The sequence below is a fragment of the Nyctereutes procyonoides genome, unplaced genomic scaffold (assembly GCF_905146905.1).
Source record: "Nyctereutes procyonoides isolate TBG_1078 unplaced genomic scaffold, NYPRO_anot_genome, whole genome shotgun sequence".
NCBI lineage: Eukaryota > Metazoa > Chordata > Mammalia > Carnivora > Canidae > Nyctereutes > Nyctereutes procyonoides.
Genome location: NW_026575052.1, coordinates 36912406 through 36936832, shown reverse-complemented (window position 1 = coordinate 36936832; position 24427 = coordinate 36912406). Strand labels below are relative to the sequence as shown.

At 40.4% G+C, this 24427-nt stretch overlaps 1 protein-coding gene across 5 annotated transcripts in view; it reads left to right on the top strand.

Annotated features, from left to right (window-relative positions):
* Positions 1–3142: 3142 nt before the first annotated feature.
* KIF2A (kinesin family member 2A) overlaps positions 3143–24427 on the top strand; it is a 73676-nt gene continuing 52391 nt past the window's right edge. For 4 of the 5 annotated variants that reach the window (XM_055331602.1, XM_055331600.1, XM_055331599.1 and 1 more), the window contains exon 1: positions 3143–3271. In XM_055331602.1, the coding sequence (XP_055187577.1) occupies positions 3208–3271 (64 nt within the window). In that variant the 5' untranslated portion in view covers positions 3143–3207. Of the gene's footprint in view, positions 3272–13416; positions 13452–24427 lie in introns of those variants that run through there. The other variant, XM_055331601.1, reaches the window with a different exon arrangement.

The following is a 24427-nucleotide window of genomic DNA, read 5'->3' as shown; positions in this document are numbered from 1 at the left end:
AAAAAGTGGATATTTTAGAGCAGGTAAAATTGGGATTTGTATCTCCAGATTATTTTCAGTATATTTGTGTATGGACTAAAATTAATTACAGTGAAGTTACACCAGTTTAATTAGAGTTTAAATCTGAGTAAATTAAAGGGAAGAGGAATCATAACCAAAAGTTCTAAAAAAAAAAAGTCTCCAAGAAACTTCTGGGCAAAAGTAGTGGACAATACTAAAATCAAAGACAGTTTCTGCCAACCCTGCGTATTTTCTCCATTTGGTTGTAGATCCACAAACTGTGGGAGTAATTGAAAATAGATGCAAATATTAAATGGAAAATTTCAAGTTAGAAGATGTAGACAAGTACAGAAAATCTGAGCCAAAACTGGAGCCAAGTTGTACCTTTGCTTTTCCACCAGAGCAGCAAGTTAGTGGTTAAGGTAAGTGCTGGCTGCTGCCTCAATCTCACTAGTTTAACCGCCTCTTCCTCAGAATAAAACTCTTTAAGATTTCTGTACTAATGACCCCAAAGCAGAGGAATTTTAGAAAGAAATCCAGGCATAATAAGGAGACTGGCTTGGTTGGATTAAAATAACAATGTTTTTTTTAAAAAATAGTTCATCAACTCAGGATAGGGTAGGTCAACAGCAACCGCTCTTACTAGGTTATGACTTGGCAGAAATGATGATTGAGCAGGAGTATTCCGTCAGTGAAGGTAGGATGGACTGGAGGTGGTAAAAGAATACACAGATCTGTAAAGCTCTTGCTCTCTTGCCAAATGTCAGGTGATGAGGGCCAGAGCCAATGCCAACTGTGTTTAATTTTATATCACTGGACATAAGATTCTAATGAATGACTTCAGGATTAGAGTCTGGGTTTATTTTTTATAGGATGGCTTTGCTTTGTTTTTAAACTTGCATTATACTTTTTAAAAATCAAGGCCACTGCCATGTTTTATTATTTCATTTGACCCTCACAAAAATTTTCTGCAGTTGAGAGAATAGAGTTACTTTTCCAGGCTACTCTAAGAGGTAAGAGAGATTCAGAGCAGTTCAACAAGTTAACTTACTGGACAAACGTCCCTGTCTAGTGTGTGCCTGTCACTCTTCTAGTTAGGGTTGTATATTTTTCAAATGCCTGAGTCAGAGTCAGAATTCTTGATCTAGAATGTTGCTGGAAATATAGCCACATTGCATTTATTTATGACTGTTCTTTTGAAGGCTACTTGCACACAAAGCCCAAGACGCAAGTCTTGGTAAATATATATACTGGTATGTACCAAAAAACATACGCCTTTTGGGGATGACCTACAAAGGAAATGTTTTTATATTTGACATGTGGCGTGTCTCATACATTTTTTATGGAGCAGGATCATATACGTACTTTTAAAATACCTTTGTATACGGATTAAAGGTTTAGACTTCTTAATTACATAACCCACAGGGTACAAGGTGTGTGTGTCAGCAACCATGATAAAACATATTTTATGTAGCAGTTTTAAATTTAAAAGCTGCATAGCTTGATTTCTTTACATTATGTAAAGCATTTGCAAGCAAATAAAAAGATGCTTTATACGTCAGACAGAGACATCAGAGAATGAGTTCTACTATGCAGAACCCAAAGAGTACAGGTGAAGCTCTTAAGATTACTTAAAACAAAAAACAACCAAATCTTGATTTGGTCAAATCTTATGATGAAACAGAGGTCCTGCGGTGAGATTTATAGTCCTGTCATTTCTGGAATAGAAAAGAGGTTATGGGGCACCTAGGTGGCTCAGTCCGTTGAGCATCTCACTCTTGGTTTTGGCTCAGGTCAGGATCTCTGGGGTTGTGAGATAGAGGCCCAGGTGGGGGGCTCCCTGCTAGGGATCAAGCCTACTTAAGATTCTAAGATTATCTCCCTCCCTCTACCAGCCCCCCCCGCAAACAAAAAAAAGTAGACGTCATTTTCAAAGTTTTCTACCCAGCGCTGTTGTTTTTTTTTTTCTCTCATAGAAATGATGCTTCCTTTTAAACGGATTTCAGAAACTTCATTCTTTTGATAAGTATGCCTTCAATGCGTCCAAGCTAGATGAGAATCTGAGTCTTTCAGTACATTTTAGGGTCGGCCCGACTTGATTACCTTGGGTTGTGCGCGTGTACGCGCATAGGCACGCAACACGCCTGTGTCTAGCTTCCAATGTTTAAATCTGGGTATTTTTACTTATTAACAGGAGGGTTAACAATTACTCGAGAGAGTGAGGCACGGGAGGCGTGTTTCCCTCTAACACGTGTGAGCCCCGGCAGGTTCCTGCGCGGAGCTGTGAGGCCTCCACGTTCCACGCCCGCCGGCCTCCTGCTCCTCGGGGGGCGCGGCCTTGCCTCGCACGCACGTTGATGTGGGCCGAGTCGTCAGGGACGCTGCAGAAGAGGCACGTTCCTCAGCCGGCGCCCCTGTCTGCCCTTTGTCCCTGGATCCCGTCAGGGGCTCCGTGGGCCCGAGCACAGGGAGCCCCGAACCCTGCGAACAGCCGGGACTGCAGACGGCAGCCGTCGGGGCGCCGCCTCAGGCTAGAAGCGAGGCCCTGAGGCAGCGGGCGGCGGGGGGCACCGCAGGGGTGTGCCTGCGCCGGCCGCCTGTCCCCGAGCCCGAGCCCGAGCCCGAGCCGTCGACGCCCGGCCCGGCCCGCACGCACCCCGGGAAGCCCCCAACCTACAGGGCCGCGGGGCCGCATCATGGAAGCCGCCAGCGCGCGGGCTCCCGCCTCCTCTAGGCCGCGCGCCGAAATCAAACGCGACCCCGGCTCCTTCGGGGCGGCGCCACGCGCGCTCTCCCGGCGCGCGCTCTCCCGGCGGGGGGCGCCCAGGGCGCCGGCGAGAGGCGGGCCGAGCAGGAAGGGACGCGGGCGGCGCGCTCTGCGCAGGCGCGCGGCGCCCCGCCCCCCAACGTCGGCTCCTGGGCGGGCGGCGCGGGCCCTCCCACTCTCCCCGCGCCGCCGGACGGCCCGGCCCTCGCTTCACCCCGCGCCCCGGCGTGCGCGTCCTCCCGCCGGCCCGCAAGGCCCGGGGCCCCCGCCGGCTGCCCCGCCGCTGCTCCTCGCGGCCCCGGCTCGCGTCCACGCTGTCGCCCGGGCCGGCGCGGCCGCGGCCAACCGCTCCCCCCCCCCGCCCCCCCCCGCCCCCTCCCCGCCTTTTCCGCCCTCCGGTCCCCCTCCCCCGGCCTGCCGCCGCCGCTCCAGATGAGGTGATGGCAACGGCCAACTTCGGCAAGATCCAGATCGGGATTTACGTGGAGATCAAGCGGAGCGATGGTGAGCGTCGCCGCCGCCCGCGCCGGCCGGGCCCGCAGCCGCGCGTCCGCCGAGGGGACGCGGGCCGGCGCCCCATTGATCGCTCGGCCGGGCTGTGGGGGCGGGAAGGCGGCGGCCGCGGCGCTTTTGTGTGTGGCGCGTGTGGAGCGAGGCCGGCGTGGGGGCCGGCGTGGGGGCCGCTGCGGTGCGGGCGGCGGGGAGGGGCGCCGGCGAGGCCCGGGGCGCCTGGGCGGGTGAGGCGCGGGGTCCCGGGCCGCGGCCTCCACCCTCCCGGGCGCCGAGGGCGGCGGGCTTCCTTGGGGAGGGACGCCCGGCCTCGCAGCCTCGCAGCCTCGCAGCCGCGCGTCTGCCCTCCCGGCCGCATCTCTGAGGGGGCGGGGGGCGGGGAGAGCGCGGACATCATCAGTGGGTTCAGGCTTTGCAGAACCGACCGGCGGCCCGAGGGCGGGGGGCGGGGGAGGCCAACCCTGAAACCCCGGAGCTGATCAGGCTGCTTCGCCGGTCGCTTCTCGAGCATGCCTTTCTTTTCTTTTTTATTTCTTTCTTTTTCTTTTTCTTTTTCTTTCTTTTTTTTTTTTTTCTTCTGGTCCCCCTTCCATGGAAGAAGGATGCGGAGAAGGCCGGGCTCTCGGCCTTGCCTGTGGGGGCGGGGGGAGCCGCGGGAAGAAGTGCTCGCTCGGCAGGCTGCTCCGAGGTGGCGACTGAAGGGGAGGCCGAGGGGTGACCTCGTCGGCGCGAGGCGTCGCTGGGAGGCTGGGGGTGGGCGACCGGATGTTGATGTTTTCACACCGTGTAGGGAGGTAACCCGGAGAGCAGACCGAGTGAAGGGGTGGACGTGCGCGCTCAACTCCCAAGGAAAAGGAAAGGCCTGCGGCTAGTGTGTCTCTAGGGTATAGGCTCCTCCTGGGGAAGATGTTTTATGTCACTCGCTTGGGATGTGGAGTGAGATGTCAGCCAGGCTGGGAAATAATTTATATTGTTGGAGGAGAAAACGCATGGACAGAGAGAAGTACAGTTTTCTTTCAACTCGAGTACTGAAAGAACTAGGGACAGGTAGTACAGGTGTGCGGTGTGCTCGGCTCCATCGCCCTGACTCGCACGCACCCACCTTTGTTGATGGCTTATGATCCTCTAGCCTGTTCAGTGGTGACGTTGCTATCACATCCACACCCTCCTGGTTTCTAAGCAAGTTTGACCAAGTTCTGTGAAGCCGGATTGACTTCTCTGTTATCTGGTCGACCCTCTCTAGGTAATGTTTTTTTTTTTTTTTTTTTTTGAGATAATTGGTGTTAACGACTGGACACAACATTAACCTGGATGTGAAAAGATAATTTATACTGCTTAGAGCTTTAGAAGTTAGTTACCAGGCACATCAGTGGGAAAGCGGTGTCTCCTCTACTTGGGTTAGGGTTTCTTTTTGTTTTCTCTTCAAATTACTGTCCTTAAGCAGTGCTGTTACTGTCATTTCTTTTTCAGGTGAACTAGGGTTCACTGCATTCCAATAAAAGTAGGATTTGCATATTATTTAAAATCTGGGGTGCAATAAAATTATTAAGTTCTTTACATTCTAAGCCTTTATGAATATAGGTGTTACTACTAAATATATTAGAATCCTATGATACAGCATTTGAAAGCTTTTTTTTTTTAAATTATTTATTCATGAGAGAGAGAGAGAGAGAGAGGCAGAGACATAGGCAGAGGGAGGAGAAGCAGGCTCCATGCAGGATCCTGATGTAGAACCCTGGGATGACATCTTGAGCCGAAGCAGATGCTCAACCACTGAGCCACCCAGGCGTCCCTAGGATAGAGACTTTTAATAGTCTTTCAGCCTTTGCCTTTTGCCTTTACCAGAAACCCAAACATACATATATACATAAGAGGTTTATCTTCTTATGTAGGTACATTACAAAGGTGAATACATGGGCAGATATATTGTCCATGAAGTTGTAATGGAAATCATTACAACGTGTGTTATCCCAACCTACAGTCATGTACATATTTATGCTCCTTAGATGCATGATGGAATTGGTGGGAGGTAAAAGTAGACAACTTGAAGGGAGTGGTCATTTGCATTGGATAGTGGTGTGCACACTAGAAAACGCTGTCTGGGAGACTCCCCACAAGCTTTTTTTCACTTTAAAGAAGCTGTTTTGTTTTCTCCCACTTCTATACCACATCTGTATCGTATAAAACATTCACTAAAGTTATTGCAAAAAAAAAAAAAAAAAGAACTTTGTAGTTGAATGAGCACTAATGTAATGACTGGGACAATGGAAATCACATGAGTGAAGAAGGTCTGCTCCAGACTGCTGTTGACTGGTGACTTGATGTTCTGCATGTTTCCTAATGGTGATCCTTGACCTTATTCCAGAGCATGCTTCTCCAATCAGTGATGCTCATATATAAATAAAACCTATTCTGAGGGCCAACAGGTAAACTGAAATGAATTTATTCTTATCTTTCAAGGCCCTGCTCAAAAGTAATCCCAATAAGTCTTCACTGATTACTAAAACCAGATGGATAGTCAGCCTCTGAATTCCCAAGTCATTCTGTGTCACTCATGAGGCAGCATATTTCCTGAAGTATTAACAGTTGGGTGTTTTTTTTTTAATGTTATGTTTTCAGACTGCACTGGAGAAGAGGGGGTATAAAGAATCCAACTGAAGGATGGCAGGCTACCCACATGCACTTCAAACACAGGGTGCTGAGGATTAAAATACTTACTAATAGCCTCTTCAATTTCCTGAATTTATCGGTGTATCTCTTCCACATGCCTAGCAGAGGCTCTCGCGTATAGTTTTTTAGTGAATCATTCATTACTGGATTTTTGGTTTTTAAACATTAGAGTTAACCATTCTGATGAAATCTTACCTGGAAGGGAAACCCTTCTATCTAGGCTCATCCTGTGCTACCTACCACCTCCTCATTCTGCCCTGCTCCCTTCCTCCCTCCTCCATTCAGGCCTCTTAGTTCAACATCCCCAGATTATACTGGAATACAGTGATCTGCTAAAGCTCATCTGACATTTTTGGTATTCTAAAGTTAAAAATGTTAGAGGTTAAATGTATTGAGATTGTTCACTACCACAGGTGATGATGACCTGGTATGATATTAGACTTGTTTCTGGAAATGGACAGTCATGTATAATTTATTTATTTTGCATGTGACTTCCTGTTATCCTTCTGATTCAATTCATTTTTGGAATCCAGTGACTCTAAAACTTGTAGTCTTAACTGTTATATAGCTAAGTAGTCTTTTTATTTTTATTTTTATTTATTTGACAGAGAGAAAGCACAAGCAGGGGGACCAGCAGGGAGAGGGAGAAGCAGACTTCTCACTGAGCAGGGAGGCTGACAGGAGGCTCTGATCCCAGGACTCTGAGATCATGACCTGAGCCAAAAGGAGATGCTTAACCAACTGAGCCTCCTAAGCACCCGGTAGCTAGATAGGCTTTATTGGGAAATCTGAAAACTACTGTTAAAACATCTCTTACCTGTTTGACAGTTAATTATCCTTTGGGGACTGGGGGAGGGATGAGAAATGTTTTGAATATTTGAAACCTGCAACTATGATGGGATTGTTCTTTGGGGTCTCTTAAGTCACACCATTGATATATGTCATCTGAAGAGAAGGATCAACCAGAAAGATCCTTGAAGTTAACCGAGTTCTCATTTTTATAAATATGGATACAGAATCCCAAGTCATGGTAAGGGACTTGTCTAGATTCATTCAGCTTGTAGTGGTAATCAGGAACCTTTCTTCTATAGCATGGAAATCAGACTGTCAAGAACTGTGGCAGTAAAGGGAGAATTCTATTTAGGAACTATCTATACACAGCTTTCTACAGCCCAGTAAGGAGGATGTGTAGGAAATTGCTTCTCAGTCATAGGAAAGGCCCTAAAGAGCAGTGTTAAAGAGCCCAGTTGGATTAATCTGGTTAAAAGTGATACTGGTACAGCAACTAGAAGGTCATAAGAACAAAAATAATACTATTTCTTAATTAAGTGTTGCTAAAAAGAATGCTTTAATTAAGCATCTGAAATCATGAACTTAAAGATTTCAAAGGGTTTATCGGGAATCTTGGAGTTTAAAGTAGGAAATCTTTAGGAAAGATTTTAAATGGCCTAATTCTCTTACCTATTTTGCCACATTTATTCTTCTGCCAGTTCATCTTTACATGTCATTATGCAGACTCTCACAAATGGACTGTGAATGTAGGTAATAAAAATGAACGACGTAGCAATATTATAAGGCTCTGTGGAGTGGGTTAGATGAGGGAATTTGTGGTTTAATAATTTCCTTTTACTTGGTAACTATCATGATAATGGTTCCACGTATGTGTAGTTAGGCCTTCATAGTTTTCTTTTTTAAAAAATCAATTAACATATAGTGTATTATTAGTTTCTGAGGTAGAGTTTAGTGATTCATCAGTTGCTTATAGCACCCAGCGCTCGTTACATCACATGTGCTCTCTAACGTTCATCACACAGTTACCCTATCCCCCCACACTCCAACCCTCTAGCAACCCTCATTTTGTTTCCTATAATTCAGTCTCTTATGGTTTGCCTCCGTGTCTGGTTTTGTCTTATTTTATTTTACCCTCCCTTCCCCTATGTTTATCTGTTTTGTTTCTTAAATTCCACATATGAGTGACTTATTTCGCTTAGCATAATACCCTTTTGTTCCATCCACCTTACTGCAAATGATAAGATTTCTTTTGTTGTTGTTGTTGGTTGAGTAATATTCCATTGTGTGTGTATATACCACATCTTCTTTTTCCATTCATCTGTGGATGGACATCTGGGTTCTTTCCATAGTTCAGCTGTTGTGGGCATTGCTGTTAGAAACATTGCATGTGCTCCTTCGAATCACTATGTTTGTCTCCTTTGTATAAATACCTAGTAATGCAATTGCTGGGTCATAGGATAGCTTTGTTTTTAACTTTTGAGGAACCCTCATACTGTTTTCCAGAGTGGCTGCTCCACCAGCAGTATAAGAGGGTTCCACTTTCTCTGCATCCTTGTCACAATCTGTTGTTTCCTGAGTTGTAAAATTTAGCCATTCTGACCCATGTGAAGTGGTATCTCTTTGTGGTTTTGATTTGTATTTCCCTGATGGCAAGTGATGTGGAGCATTTTTTCGTGGAGGCCTTCATTGTTTTCAGTTTATCTAGTTGGATCCTCACAAGAAACTCTATAAGATAAATAAGCAGGGTGATAGATTCATCATTTTATAAGCAAAGAATCTGAGGTTGGATTATTTGCCAAGATCACATGTTAATTAGGGGCATAACTTCAACCAAACCCTAGGTTCCTTCACTCCTAGTTTTCTCTTTTAAGTGCTGACACATGCTTGTGCATAATAGTATGAAATTGGATACTATGTGTACTTTAGTGTTTTGGTTTTTTTTTTTTTTAACATACAGAAGCCCCTGTAGTAAATTTTTTCTGTTACTACCAAAGAGTCTCAGAAAACCTACAGTTGATGACATTGAATTAAATTTTCCTAATTGGTGAGATCAAATTGAATTCTGACATTAACTGTAAGCATGAAGATTCAGCGGTTTAAGTCTTTAAATTAAAGCCCTTTTCCATAGTCACTTGTTGCTTTTAGAATTATAAACAAAGTAACCCAGGAATCTATATTCATTGCCTAGTCCCTTCATTCTTAGGGCAAAAACTACTTAAGGAACTATGGGGAAAGGTTATGTATCAACTTGTTTTATGTGTCTTGATTTTTTTGAATCTAGAAAATAGCAAAGAGCCGGTTAAGCCTGTGTCTTGTTTAAGTGGAGAAGAGGCTTGAGTGTGGAATATCTTGGACAGGGTTCCTTGAGAGATCATCCAGACCCATTCTAACCAGTCACAAGATACTTGTCCTTAATATTACATTAATCTTTCACAAAGCTTAATTCTTGGATTCAGCGTCTACTTTCGTTTTAACACTTCTGTCCTGCAACCTAAAATAATCTTTCAAGGTGTTTATTTTTTTGAGATCATACCTCTGAGTTTAAGAATAGATATAATTTTTAAGCCTTGGGTACTACTCATTTTCACTCTTCTGGTCCAGTTGTTGACCAAATATAGGTTAGGTTGTTCTCACACCACATACTATCTCTTTTGATTAAAGTAATAGAAATGGTATTAGAGTGCCTAAGTGAACATAGGCATTAGAATCTAACCATCTTAAACATTTAGGGTCTTGATTACATGTAGTGGATGAATGGATACTGTGCCATGTACTTACATAGAGAGCTAAAAAAATTCAGGTTCATAGTTATTGGGATTTGTTTTGTGAAAACTTGCTTGACATGAAATGAAATGAAATAGCCTTTCATTATTGGTTAACCTTAAGTTAACTTTTTGATAACTGTCTCCTATGAGTAGAATGAGTAGGGAGGTGTCCCTTTTTAAAGTTGTGCTTGTAAATCTAGTCTTTGCCTGAGGCTCTTTCATTTTGGTACTACTTATTTTTCTCATCCACTACAACCAACTTTGCAGGTCAAGTGGGCATTTACTAGAGAGTGAGGATGTTTTGATATATAGAATAAAAATGATTATGCCATACCATAAAACCATGTGATCTTCTAGTTTTTTCTTATGGCAGATTTAAATACATTTTTATTAATAGTTTATTATATATCAGGCATTCTGATAGGTGTTGGGGATGCAGCACAGTTTCTGACTTCGAAACAATAAATAGACGATTGAGGTATAGTCTGATAAATATGATAGAACTATGCTGTTCTGTGTGTGTTCATTATTACTGCTTCCCTTTTTAGGTGTAGGCTCTTAATTTAGACTCTTGAAGTTAGGAGTCTTCTGGAAAATAATATGTCTTATATGCCTTTCCTTTCACCTCCTCTGCCCAAGACCAATATCTGTTATCCCTTATAGTGTGCTTTCTTAGTAAGCCCATATTCATCCGCAGAATTCTTCCTTATACAGTACCACCAGTCCTCGTAGCCCCTTGTCACTTTATTGAAATTGTCATTACTTGGTATTACTGGCCTATTTTCTCAAATACCCATCTGAGTTTTAACTTTATGGTCTTTTACCTTTGTTTTTGATATCTAAAGGAATAAGGATTATTCACTTTCACAATTCTAGTGGGGGAGCCAGTGGCATCAGTTTCTCTCTAGATATTGGGGTGCTTCAAAACACAAGGACCAAGGAAGGAGAGCATGAAAACTGACCGGATGCTGGTGCTTGTATGTAATTTGGAAACAACCCTTCTCACACATTGTGGCCAAAGGACTGTAAGAATCAGATGCCTCCCTGGGCTATATATTTTACTTACTTTCAAAGACTTATTTCTCCAGGTTTTTATTGGTTTTGATATTAATTTTAACCATGTTGCACTTACATAAAAAATTTTTGAAAAGAAAGGATCAGGATGGGACATACTTCTGGTAAAATTTGTGAGATGTCTACACTATACAGAATGACTTTCTGATTATAACTCTTGGTCAGCATCTATCCATTCAGCCTCATCTAGATAGCTTGTATCTTCTGTACTGCCACATGAATTATGTTCGTTTCTCAAAAATTTTTCAAAAATTGAATTGGAGTGATTATTCTTGATACCTCAAGGGATTTAACATTTGCACCCTTATAAAGTCATTTGCTTCCCTAAATGTGTTAACATTCAGTATCTTGCTTGATTTTCATGACAATCCTGCAAGGTAGACAGTATTTTATCCATTTTGTTGAAGAGAAACCCTATGCTCAGAGTATATAAATCACTGTGAATTGTTTAAGCCTTCTGAAGGGCAGTTTCACATATTTACATTATATGCATTGGTCAGGACAGTGTGGTAAGTGTATTTTAGTAGTGTGAGATGTAGATAAATTTAGAAATTTAGAGAACATATTGGATAAGTATAATTGTGGAGGTTCTTTTTCTAAACTGGGTAGAGTCTGTTTCACAACCCTGACTACTCATTGGAAACTCTTGTGGGGCTTTGAAGTGAAAAACAACCAAACCCCCTACCACCACCAGTATCTGCATAGATAGAGTCAGTTTGCATAGAGAGTCTGTTTTAGTTGGTCTGATATGGAGCCTGAGCATTAGTAATTTATTTAAAAAATTTAAAACACTGCCTACATTGATGGAACTAAAATTCACACATAAATTTTTTTTATTAATCCAGCTGATTTTAGCGTGCACTCAGGGTTGTGATCTGCTCGTTTAGAAAAAGTAGCATTTCCCAACAGTGATCTGACAAAATTTCATGGAGAGTGAAGTTTTAATGGTGGGAGGAAGTTGACCAGTGGATTGCCTTGGGGGGAAGGCACTCCAGGCATTGAGTACAACACGTGAGAAGTCCCTGAGCTGAAAATGGAGGGCTGTCAGGTAAAAGGCATTTAAAACAGGTAGAAAGGACAATGATAGAAGAGGAAAATAAGGAAGAAGTAATCTGGGGCACCTTGCTAAAGACTTGGAAACAAAGGTAAGGTAAGGCTTCTTGGAATTAATTTCTAGGACACTTGGAAACTACAGTAGGACTTAATCTCCTAAGAGCAGTAATAGGAGTTAGCTAGTGATTAGTGATAGATTAGAGAGAGAATAATACTGAAAATGAGAGCTAGCAAGGATAAGATTGCATCAGTCCAGGAGGGTGAGCAATGATTAAGGAACAGATGAGATCTAGCAGCCTGCAAAAAGAATTGTTGTTGTATGGTGGTGTATCACTTGTGCTGAATAAAGAACAGATGTGTTGAAAGGAATGGACTTAGCATTTGGAAAGTCTGAGTGTAGGTTATAAAATCTCTTCAGTTCTGTTTAATCAAGCTAATCCTATTCATGAATATTTTGCAGAGGACTGTAGAGCCTGTGTACAGTATGATATTAAAGAGAGCATCCAACTCGGGCTGTTTATAGTTTCCGCCACTAGTATCTTTAAAGTAAGTGAGTCTAAGGTATGAGTCACTTCCAATAAATGTTTATATGTAGAGCAGGAATTTATTTAAGCTATAACTAACTGCTTTGCCTACTTAAGAAGACTTAGTTATAGTGTATTAGCCAAAACCCTCTTAGAATTCCTGGAAGGGAATGGGAAGGAAAAACAATACTTAAAGGATCTGGTGTGTCACCTCTTTAAGGGATGAAGGGTTTTGATTCTTGAAATACAGCTGCCCTCTTTTACTTTTTCTTTGCTCTTATTTTTGCCCTATTTTTTCTGCCCTAGCTTTCACCTTACCTTTTCATCCTCAAGATTCTGAATGTCATTTTAGCATTTAGGATGTCTTATCTGCTATTTCAATTTGGGACTTAAAAAGAAGTAATTGAGGGGTGAATTATAGCACATTGGATTTTTAGGGCAGTGGAATTACTCTCTATGATACCGTAACAGTAGATACATGGTTTTTTTTTTTTTCCCCTACCCCCCCATGTTATACATCAGTTAAAACCCATAGAAGATACGACACCAAGAATGAGCCTACCTATCCATGTAGGTTCGTCGATTGTACAAGTGTACCCAGTGTGGGCTTTTGATGATAAGGAAGGCTCTGAGTATGGCTGGCAACAAAGGGTTTGCTCAGTTTTGCTCTCAGCCTAAAACTCTTCTAAAAAAATAAATTTATTTTAAAAGAGGGGTATGCGCACTTTAGGTGTTAGAAGTTAAATCTGCTCTTGAAATAAAGGACCAATTAATGGCAATTTTATTTTAGAATGAGGGTCAACTGTATAGGGTTGCAGTTAAGCTTAACTTTGGCTCTTCATTTTTTGTTATGCTTAGTCTGGTGGCCAACATGAGAGATTTAGGGTTTGTGGACACAGTTTTTAAAATGAGCTGTAGTGCAGTGAGAGGATTGAGATGTGCTTATCAGCTCATGGACATTTGTATTTATAGTTCAAATGCTGTAACAAATACCCAAGCAGTGTGTCTAGAAGCGTCATTCTTGAGGTGAGCCAGGGTTGAGTTGTTTCAACAGACATTTACTTGTTCTAGTTATAAAATAGAGAATTCTTTTGTAAGATAAATACATGAAATCTAATGATGTTTCATCATATGGAAAGGGAGTAGGGAGTGCAAACAGCATTAAACTTTTTTTGGAGGAGAGGTAGTATTTTTAAGCCTTTAGTTTACTATGGACTAAAAATAAATGGATATAATGATATACCTATATCTGATTTTTTAGGAATGGAGAGCAAATTAGAGACCCTAATTAATGAGGTAAGTCTAAGAATTTAACTGCAGACAACTCTAATGAAATACTGCTATTGGTCCTACTTGGTTGTATTTTTTACATTGAGGAAATTGACTTGTCTAAGGCCATACATAAAATAAGTAGCAAACAGAGCGTAGATTGCCTCAAAAGTCCTCTACACTAATTCCTTAAGAGCCTTTGGTGTACTATGGATGTTCCAGGCACTGGAAGTCAGATCCTTAATTAAGTAGTGCTTTCATTTTTCTTCCTGTGATATAGATTGCCTTCAGGTATTTTTTTTTATTAATCCAGCTAGCATCTGGTGCCTGGCCATCTGATGCCTTTGAGAAATAGGACTTCTCCGTAGTAAAGACTACTTTGTTAGTTACAGCAGACTAGTAAATAGCTGTGGCATTCATCGCGAGTGCTCTGCGGCTTTATGGTTTCTTTTGAAAAAGAAATGTTAGTGTTTGCCAGTGTCTCCGCCATTGCACAAGTTTAGGCCGTCCTTGCTGCTTTGACCTTCAAAATTTTAGACAGCGATAACGCTTCATTTGGAAGAATTTATTAGATGAGCAGCTATATTTTCTGGAAAATAAAAGATTATAGCAACTTGTTAGGAGTCCTTTGGCATACGTGATGAGTTTGGGGGCTTCTCTAGATTCAGTCATCTGTACTTTTATAAAAATTGTTGTTTGTAAAAAAAAAAATTGTTGTTTGCAATTATTTTTTGGAATAATGTATGGGTTGCATTTTTATAATCCACTCCCCCTAATAGCTGATACTGAGAGTTGACTACAGGATGACCCTAAATATCTGTGTATTTTCTCTATATGTTCTTTAGGGTACACCTTTTTTGGAAGGGTACACTTTTATTAAGATTAATATATTGCTTTTAACCTTACATGTTCTTTTGGGTTTCATTAAGAGCCATTCCTTAACTAAATTATTTATTTTTATTTCTTAAAGATTTTCCTTAACTAAATTAAAAGTAAAAATATTTTGTCTTCTTCCTAGCCCTCAGACTTTTCCTTCTGAATCTTCCAGGTGTTCTTTCTCTCTTCGTTTTCCAAAAGTTGATGTAGCCTTTCAAACATAGAAATTTGACCCCCTGATCATCTGCTTAAAACTTTTTGTCACATGGTCTCTCTATTGCCCTTTGGCTAAAACCCCACTCTAACATAGCTTACTCTAGACCCTGAGCAGCTGACCATCCTCTCCAGTCTGATTTCTTGCAACTTATTTGAGGCACTCCAGACACATTGAACTCTTAGAACATTCCAGTTCTACCTACCTAATCTACTTACTGCTGTTGCTCCTTTTTGTCTCTATTAAACATTCTACTTTTCTTTGATTCCTAGACTAGGATAGGTCCCCTGCTTTGTGGTTTCCAAGTACCCTCAGTTTATTCATCAGGACACTCATAGGATTGTATTATCTGTTTGGTTTTGGTCAGACTCAAGTTCCATTGTATCCTTGTGCCTAGTATAGGTCCCGTTCATGCTTAGTAAATTACCTATTTTTTGAACCAGTGATTTAATAGGTTCTAGCTGTACTGTTCTTTCACTGCTCTATTCAGATTTTCACATTCTGAAAAAATTGATTTGTATTCATCTTCATAGCATCAGGAGATATGTCTTTGCTTTTAATGTACACTTTTAGCTTGCTTTTTAAATTTAATTACCTGTTTTGAATAGTAATATAGTCCCATGATTAATAATTAAATTCCAAAGGATATGTATTAGAAAGTCTCTATCATATCCCTGTCCCCTAGCCACCTGAATCTTTTCTCAAGAGATAACCAGTATTTCCAGGTTCTTGTATATGTGTGCAGGGATTTTTTTTCATTTTCTAGCAATGTTTGCATATTTGTACTTATATGTAATATAGGTATTTGTAAATGCATATTTATATATGTGTGTGTGTACTTGTAAATATGTATATTTTCTCTACAGTTGGTATGTTGTACACACTGGTCTCCTTAACATTTATTTTCATTTAATAACAATGATATCTTGGGAAGAACCTTTGAGTAAATAAATAATAGTCTCTGTGGCTGCCTATTGGTTAAATATACCACAAATTAGATCGTGCCCAGTCTGTAGCTCTTATACAGCCAATACTGTATTGGTTAATCTTGAACTTTTGTCTTTTTTTGCATACTGATGACTATATCTGTAGGATAAGGTCTTAGAAGTAGAATTGCTGGGTCTTAGAATCGTATTTTTAAAATTTCAATAGATCTTGACAATTTGCGTCTATAGAGAATATGTGAATTTACCTTCTTACTTGCACAAGTGCCTCTTGGTTCATATCCTTGTCCATGCAATGTGCAACATATATTTTTGAGATAGAGTTATAGAGTTCAGACTGTAGAATGTTTTCTTCTGAAGTTAAATGGCCCAGAAAAGATAATGTACTTAATTTATAAAGTGTTTATGAGGTCCAGACATAATGAAAAACATTTAAGTTCTAGTGTTATGATAGCTAGTATAGAAAACAAGATGCCATGTGTTATGTCTGATAATGAGAAGAAAGTGATGTTTTTAATCAAAAGTTTTTGAAAAATACACATTATGGTTTTTAACCTAATAAACTTGAACTGCCTTACCAAATAATAGATTGGGATTTTTTAAAACTCTGAACACAGTTAAATAAATTTGTGCTAATGAAATTACTTCCCTGGATTTTATCAGTTTGTAGTTGGTTAACTCACTTAAGTTGATTGCCTTGTTATTTGGGGCCAGCTGAAGGAACTAAATCTCTTAAAGACAGTTACATCTCTGTTCTTTTACTGTTCAAAATGCCACCTTTTAACTGGAAGAGTGGTTGGGTGAGATTATGTGTATTGTTTATTTGTTCATTCAACCAATATGTATTGAGTATTTTAGGCAATGTACTAGTTATTGAGTATAAAGCAATGGGAAAAACCCACAAAAATGTCTCCACATGGAGCTTTCATTCGTACAGAGGACCTGGAAGGTGCCACTTAATAATTTGTTCTTTTATTAATGGAGACAAATCACATCAGCATATTTATTGAAGGGAAGAAGCAAGAGGGATGAGAAGAGATTGAAAATAAAGAGCAAGGAAATACCAAGATTTTGGAGAACATAGATCAGGTGATCCTTAACATGATCATTGAAGGCTTTATGAGATCAGGCTCTTACTTTCTCCTCTGGCACCTTAAATAAATGCTTATCTCCTTGCTCTCATTGTTGAGCCTCGTTTTCTTTTAGTGATTTTCCTACCTCAGAGCTTTCACACAAACTCTGCTTCACTTCAGATTTTCTTACTGCCCACTCTGTCTGACCCAACTGTTTCTTTTAGTTCTCAGCTTACGTATTATATCTGCACTTGTCAAAGGGGTCTTTTCTGACTCTCGAATCAAAATTTGATCTCCTCTTATTCTTTCTCAGTGCACCTTTCTTTTCTTTTCTTTTCTTTTCTTTTCTTTTCTTTTCTTTTCTTTTCTTTTCTTTTCTTTTCTTTTCTTTTTTTTCTTTTCTTTTCTTTCTTTTTCTTTTTTTCTTTTCTTTCTTTTCTTTCTTTTCCTTCCTTCCTTTCCTTTCTTTCTTTTCGATTTTAATTTACTTATTTATGAGAGAGAGGCAGAGAGACACAGGCAGAGGGAGAAGCAGGCTCCATGCAGGGAGCCCGACGTGGGACTCGATCCCGGGTCTCCAGGATCACACCCTGGGCTGCAGGCGGCGCTATAAACCGCTGAGCCACCCAGGGATCCCCACCGTTTATATTTTCTTAACCTTTGTCATACTTTGTATGTGTACATTTATTTATTTAAAGCCACAGACGAGGTCTGTGTGGTTCTCTACTATAAACTTAGCATCTTGATGCACCTGGGTAACTCATTCGGTTAAGTGGCTGGCTCTTGATTACAGCTCAGGTCATGATTTCAGGGTCCTAGCATCGAGCCCCTCATCAGGCTCTGTGCTCAGTGGGCAGTCTGTTTCAGGATTCTCTCCCTCTGCCCTTCTCTCTGCCCTCAAATAACTAACTGGCTAAATAAATCCTTTAAAAAAGTAAACTTAGGGGCTCCCTGGGTGGCTCATTGGATTGGCGCTTGCTTTCGGCCCAGGGAGTAATCCTGGAGTCCCGGGGGTCGGGTCCCACATCGGGCTCCCTGAATGGAGGCTGCTTCTCCCTCTGCCTGTATCTGTCTCTCTCTATGTGTCTCTCATGAATAAATATATAAAATCTTTTTAAAAAGTTAACTTAGCATCTAATATGGTACGTGGCACATAGCAGGCATTCATTGAGTCTTGACCAAATGGATTACCAACCTAACACCAGCAATGAATAGATTAACTGTGTCATCGCATCCTCAAAAGTTTAGGTTTTAAAAAACCTTTTCCGGGTTTTAAGGGTTAAGAGTGGGGGAAGGACTAAATAGGCAGAACTTAGGAATTTTAGGGATACCCGGGTGGCTCAGCGGTTTAGTGCCGTCTTTGGCCCAGGGCATGATCCTGGAGACCTGGGATCGAGTCCCACATCGGGCTCCCTGCGTGGAGCCTGCTTCTCCCCCTGTGTCTCTGCCTCTCTCTGTGTGTGTGCGTCTCTCATGAATAAATAAATAAAATCTTAAAAAAAAAACTTAGGAATTTTAGAGCAGTGAAAATACTGTGTATGTTACTATATATAATGGAGGGTACATGTGTGGCGGCAGGGAGTATATGGAAAATATCTTCTGCTTAATTTTGCTGTGTACCTAAGACTGCTCTAAAAAAAAAAATATAAGTCTTAAAAAGAAAAACAAAAAATGCTGTATTCTAGGCATATACCCAAGAGAAGTAGAAGCAGCTGTCCATGTGACAACATGTATACTAATGTTTATAACGTTATTTGTAGTAGTCAAAAAGTGGAGACCCCCAGTGTCCATCAGCTGATGAATAAACTGATTATAGTTTATTCATGTGATGGGATATTACAATATTGAAAACATGCTTAGTGAAAGTAGTGCAAAAGACCACGTTACCTGATTTCATTTATATGAAATGTGTAGGATAGGCAAATCTCTAGAGACAAAGTAGTGATTGCTTATGTTGGGGAGGAAGATATTGGAGGAAAAGTGATGGCTAAAGAATATGAAGTGTCTTTCTGAGGTCATTAAAATATTGCAAAATTGGTGATTGCAAGTATCTGTGAATATACCATTAAATTTTATACTTTAAATAGGTGAATTGTATATTACTTGAATTCTATCTCAATAAAGTTTTTTTTAATATTATTATTTTTTTAAGATTTTATTTACTTATTCATAGAGACACAGAGAGAGAGAGGCAGAGATACAGGCAGAGGGAGAAGCAGGCTCCATGCAGGGAGCCTGACGTGGGACTCGATCCCGGGTCTCCAGGATCACACCCTGGGCTGCAGGCGGCACTATAAACTGCTGTGCCACCAGGGCTGCCCCTCAATAAAGTTATTTATTTATTTATTTATTTATTTATTTATTTATTTATTTATTTATTTATTTATTTATTTATTTATTTTTTTAAATCTTTTTTTTTTTTTTTTTTTTTTTTTTTTTATGATAGTCACACAGAGAGAGAGAGAGAAAGAGAGGCAGGGACATAGGCAGAAAGAGAGCAGGCTCCATGCACCGGGAGCCCGACGTGGGATTCGATCCCGGGTCTCCAGGATCGCGCCCTGGGCCAAAGGCAGGTGCCAAACCGCTGCGCCACCCAGGGATCCCTCAATAAAGTTTTTTAAAAAAACTTCATAGGCCACAGTGGAGAATTTTATTTAAACTTGCTTTATTATTAATAGAAGGTGAACATTTTTCATATTTTTTGTCAAATGTACTACATTTGTTTATTTATTTATTAAAGACTTTTATTTATTTATCAGGAGAGGCAGAGACACAGGGAGAGAAAGAAGCAGGCTCCCCACAGGGAACCTGATGGGGGACTTGATCCCAGAACCCCGGGACCACACCCTGAGCTGAAGGCAGATGTTCAACCATTGAGCCACCAAGCCCTCTTACTTTTTAAAACTGATTCCCTGGGGGCACCTAGGTGGCTTAGTCGGTTGGGCGTCTTGATTTTGACTGGGGTTGTGGTCTCAGGGTTGTGTGATTGAGCCCTGTGTCGGCTCTGTGCTCATCGGAGAGTCTACTTGGGATTGTCTGTCTCTCTCTACCTGTGCCCCTTCCCTCATTCGCATACATACACTTTCTTTTTTTTTTAATTTTTATTTATTTATGATAGTCACAGAGAGAGAAAGAGAGAGAGGCAGAGACATAGGCAGAGGGAGAAGCAGGCTCCATGCACCGGGAGCCCGATGTGGGATTCGATCCCGAGTCTCCAGGATCGCGCCCTGGGCCAAAGGCAGGCGCCAAACCGCTGCGCCACCCAGGGATCCCTGCATACACTTTCAAATAAATAAATCTTAAAAACCTTCCCTGGACTTTTTAAAAATTTATTTTTATTTTTTATTTTTTTATTGGAGTTCAGTTTGCCAACATACAGTATAACACCCTGTGCTCATCCCATCAGGTGTCCCCCTTAGTGCTTGTCACCCAGTCACCCCGTCCATCCTGGACTTGATTGTACTGCGTTATCTGAGTTTTCTTCCTACTTACTGATCTATGCTTCTTAATCTCTTTTCTAAGTTCTTGTTCTTCGTCCATACCTTAATGTTGATGTTTCCCAGTGTTCTGTCACTGGTCCCTTCTGTTTCTGTTTTCCCTAGTTACTGTGATTTACTTTCCCTTTTAAATTGAGATAAAATTCACATGTCATAAAATTAACCATTATTAGTCAATAAATGTAAAAATAAGTGAGACTACCTTAAACTAAAAAGCTTCTGCACAGTGAAGGAAACCATCAACAAAATGAAAAGACAGCCTATCAAATGGGAGAAAGTATTTGCAAGTCATATATCTGGTAAGGGGTTACTATCCAAAATGTATTAAGAATTCAGTATCAGAAAACCAAACAATCGGGATCCCTGGGTGGCTCGGTGGTTTAGCGCCTGCCTTTGGCCCAGGTCGTGATCCTGGAGACCCGGGATCGAGTCCCACATTGGGCTTCCTGCATGGAGCCTGCTTCTCCCTCTGCCTGTGTCTCTGCCTCTCTTTCTCTCTCTCTCTTTCTCTCTCTCTCTCTCTCTGTATCTCATGAATGAATAAATAAGATCTTTAAAACAATCTGTTTTAAAATGAGCTGAGGCCCTGCATAGACATTTTTCCACAAAAGATGTACATACACGTAGCTATTAATCAAAAAAGATAAGAAATGACACTTATTGGTGAGGATGTGGAGAAAAAGGAACCCTCCTGCACTATTGGTGAGAATATAAATTGGTACAGCCACTGTGGAACACAGTATGGAAATTCCCCAGAAAATTAAAAATAGAACTACCATGTGATTGAGCAGTTCCACATTTGAGTATTTATCCAAGGGAAATGACATCCTATCTAGAAAAGATATCTGCACCCCCATGCTCTTTGCAGTATTATTTACAGTAGTTAAGACATGGAGACAACCTGAGTGTCTATTGATAATGGATGAATGGATAAAGAAAATGGAATGGAATATTTTTAGCCATAAAAAGATAAAGGGAATCTTGCCATTTGTGACAACATGGATGGACCTTGAGGGCATTATGTTAAGTAAAATAAGTCAGAGAAAGACAATGCCATATGATCTTACTTAAATGTGGAATCTAAAAGAAACAAAAATGGAACTCAGAGATACAGAGAACAGATTGGTGTCTGAATGCCAGTGGCAGTTTGAGGAGTGAGCAAAACGGGTAAAGGCAGTCAAAAGTATAAACTTCCAGTTGTAAAATAGGTCTTGGGGATGTAATGTACAGCATGGAGACTATAGTTAATACTGTATTGTGTATTTGAAAATTGCTAAGAGTACATCTTAAAAGTTCTCATAAAAAATGTGTAGCTATATAATGATGGAAGATGTTAACTAGACTTTTTGTGGTGATCATTTCACAGTATCTACAGATACTGAATCCTTATCTAGTACACCTGAAACTAATGTTATGTATCAATCTTTTCAGTAAAGAAAAAGAATCCAGATGAGGAAAAACTCTTTTCACCCTTTTAAAATAAACAGTTGAGTGATTTTAAGTTTATTCACAAAGACGTTCAATGATTATCACAGTCTAATTTCAGAACATCTTCATTACCCCAAACAAACCCATACCCTTTAGTAGTCATTGTGCATTCCCTTCTCCAGTCACTGGCATCCACTCCTTAATTTTCTATCTTTGTGGATTTACCTATTCTGGACATTATTAAGTGGAATTATACAATATGTAACCTTAAATGCCTAACTTCTTTCATTAACCATGATTTATGCTTATAGTTTATCCATTTTGTAGTATGTTTCAGTACATATTAAATAATACTCCATTTTACTTACCCATTTGTCAATTGATGGGCATTTGGGTTGGGTTTTGTTTCTCTTTGGGGGGTTTTGTTTTATTTCTATGTTTGTGTTTTTGTTTTTGTGTTTTGCTATTATGAATAGCTTTCATCTACAAGTTTTTGTGTGGACATATGTTTTACATTTTCTTAGGTATATACCTAAGAGTGAAATCATATGGTATCTCTGGTGAACTTTTTGAGGCGCTGTCATACTGTTTTCCATGGTTACACTATTTTACATTCTCAGTGATAATGTTTGATGGTTCCGGTTTTTCCACATCCTTGCCAAAACTTATTATTGTCTGCCTTTTTTACTATGGCCATCTTTGTGGTTGTAAATGTGTTTATTAGCTATTTGTATATCTTTTTTTGAAAAATATCTCTTCAGATTCTTTGCCCATTTTAAAAATCAGATTTTCTTTTTTTGTTGAATTGTAAATGTTCTGGATATTATTTCCATATCAGATAAATGCTTTGCAGATATTTTCTCCCATTCTTTGGATTGTGTTTTCCCTTTTTTGGTTAGTATTCTTTGAAACACAAAAGCTTTTAATTTTTTTTTAAGACTTTGAGAGAGAATGTATATGAGCAGAAACAGGGAGAGGGACAGAGGGATAAGCAAACTTCCTGCTAAGCAGGGGGCCCAATATAGGGCTCATTCCTAGGACCTCAGATCATGAGCCAGTCAAATGCTTGACTGATAAAGTCACCCAGGTGTCCCCAAAAGTTTTTAATTTTGTTGAAATCCAGTTTATTCATCTTTTATTGCATGTGCTTTTGTTGTTCTAAGAAACCATTGTCTAAGGTTTGATCTGCTTTTATGTCATTTTACTTTTATAGTCCTTTCTGTGAGCTCTGTCACCTAAAATATTTGCATGTCTTTGATCTTAACACTCATTCTTGACCTGTCAACACCGAAAGCAAATTAATTTGTGGAAAATACACTGCAGTTTGATAGAGAATGAATAAAGTCTTAGAATATAATGAAATCCTAGTCTTGAAATTGGCTGTCTTTGTTAGCAGAATTGAAGGGTTATGGGAGGTTGCCTTTTCTGCGTGTAGGTGTGCTTATCTAGTATAATGTGTCTCGGATTTGGAGGAATCATAGTAAGCACAGCATAAAACCAGGCGTGAAGGGAGAAACAGGAAATGGAGTTTAAACTTGAACTATGGTAAAGATTTGGTTACTTTTATGATCCTCTATCCTTAATTACCTTTTTTTTTTTAAGATTTTATTTATTTATCCATGACAGACAGAGAAAGAGAGAGAGAGAGAGAGAGGCAGGGACACAGGCAGAGGGAGAAGCAGGCTCCATGCAGGGAGCCTGGTGTGGGACTTGATCCCGGGTCTCCAGGATCACACCCCAAGCTGAAGGTGGCGCTAAACCGCTGAACCACCAGGGCTGCCCTCCTTCATTACTTACTTACTTAATTAATTAATTAATTTATTTATTTTTTCCTTCATTACTTTAAAACAGATCCGTGGCATGGTTTTCATTTGATTGAAAACCCTTTCTGTTGTACTAAAACATCTGCGAAAAGAAGAAAAATAAATGCATTAGAAGGGATTGTATTTTAAGATTTATTTTTTATTTATTAATTTGAGAGAGAGAGAGAGAGAGAGAGAGAGAGAGAGAGAGAGAGAGAGAGACAGTGAGTGCATGCTCATGTGGGAGCACAAGAGGAGGAGGAAAAGAATTTCTCAAGCAGATTCCATCATAGAGCCCAGTGTGATGGGTCTCACAACGCTCAGCCACCCAGGTGCCCTAGAAGGGATTTTTTTTTTTAAGATTTTATTTATTCAGAAGAGACACGAGAGAGACAGAGACAGCGACACAGGGAGAGGGAGAAGCAGGCTCCATGCAGGGAGCCTGAAGTGGGACTTGATCCCGGGTCTTCAGGATCACGCACTGGGCTGAAGGCGGCGCTAACCCGCTGAACCACCTGGGCTGCCCGGGGAATTTTTTTTTTTTTTTAACAGAATGTGAAAAACGCATAAAATGTAATCTCTACATATTGCAGTAAATATGGATGATTGATATCTGAGATTTGCTTCAAAATAATTTTGTGGGAGGAAGGGCAATAGGACTGGCCTTGTATTAAACATTTAGGAAACTGAATGAAAGGCTTTTGGTGTTTATAATATATTGTATATGTTTGTAATTTTTCCTAATATTTAAAGTTTTTATGGGACGCCTGGGTGGGGTGGCTCAGCAGTTTGGCATCTGCCTTCAGCCCAGGGAGTGATCCTGTAGTCCGAGGATTGGGATTGAGTCCCGCATCAGGCTCCCTGCATGGAGCCTGCTTCTCCCTCTGTGTCTCTGCCTCTCTCTCTGTGTCTCTCATGAATAAATAAAGTCTTTAAAAAAAAAAGAAATTAAAAAAAATAAAGTTTTTAAAATAAAAATACTTCTTAAATGTTTCTTGAGACTTTATCTTTCTCTTGAGTCTCAGGTCTCCCATTTAGGTACTTCCACATGGATTACCTGCCCGTATTTCAAATGAAACTCATAAAAAATGGAATCTATTGCCTTTTATCTCTCTATTTTTTCTTTTTTAAAAAAAGATTTTATTTATTCATTCATGAGAGACACACAC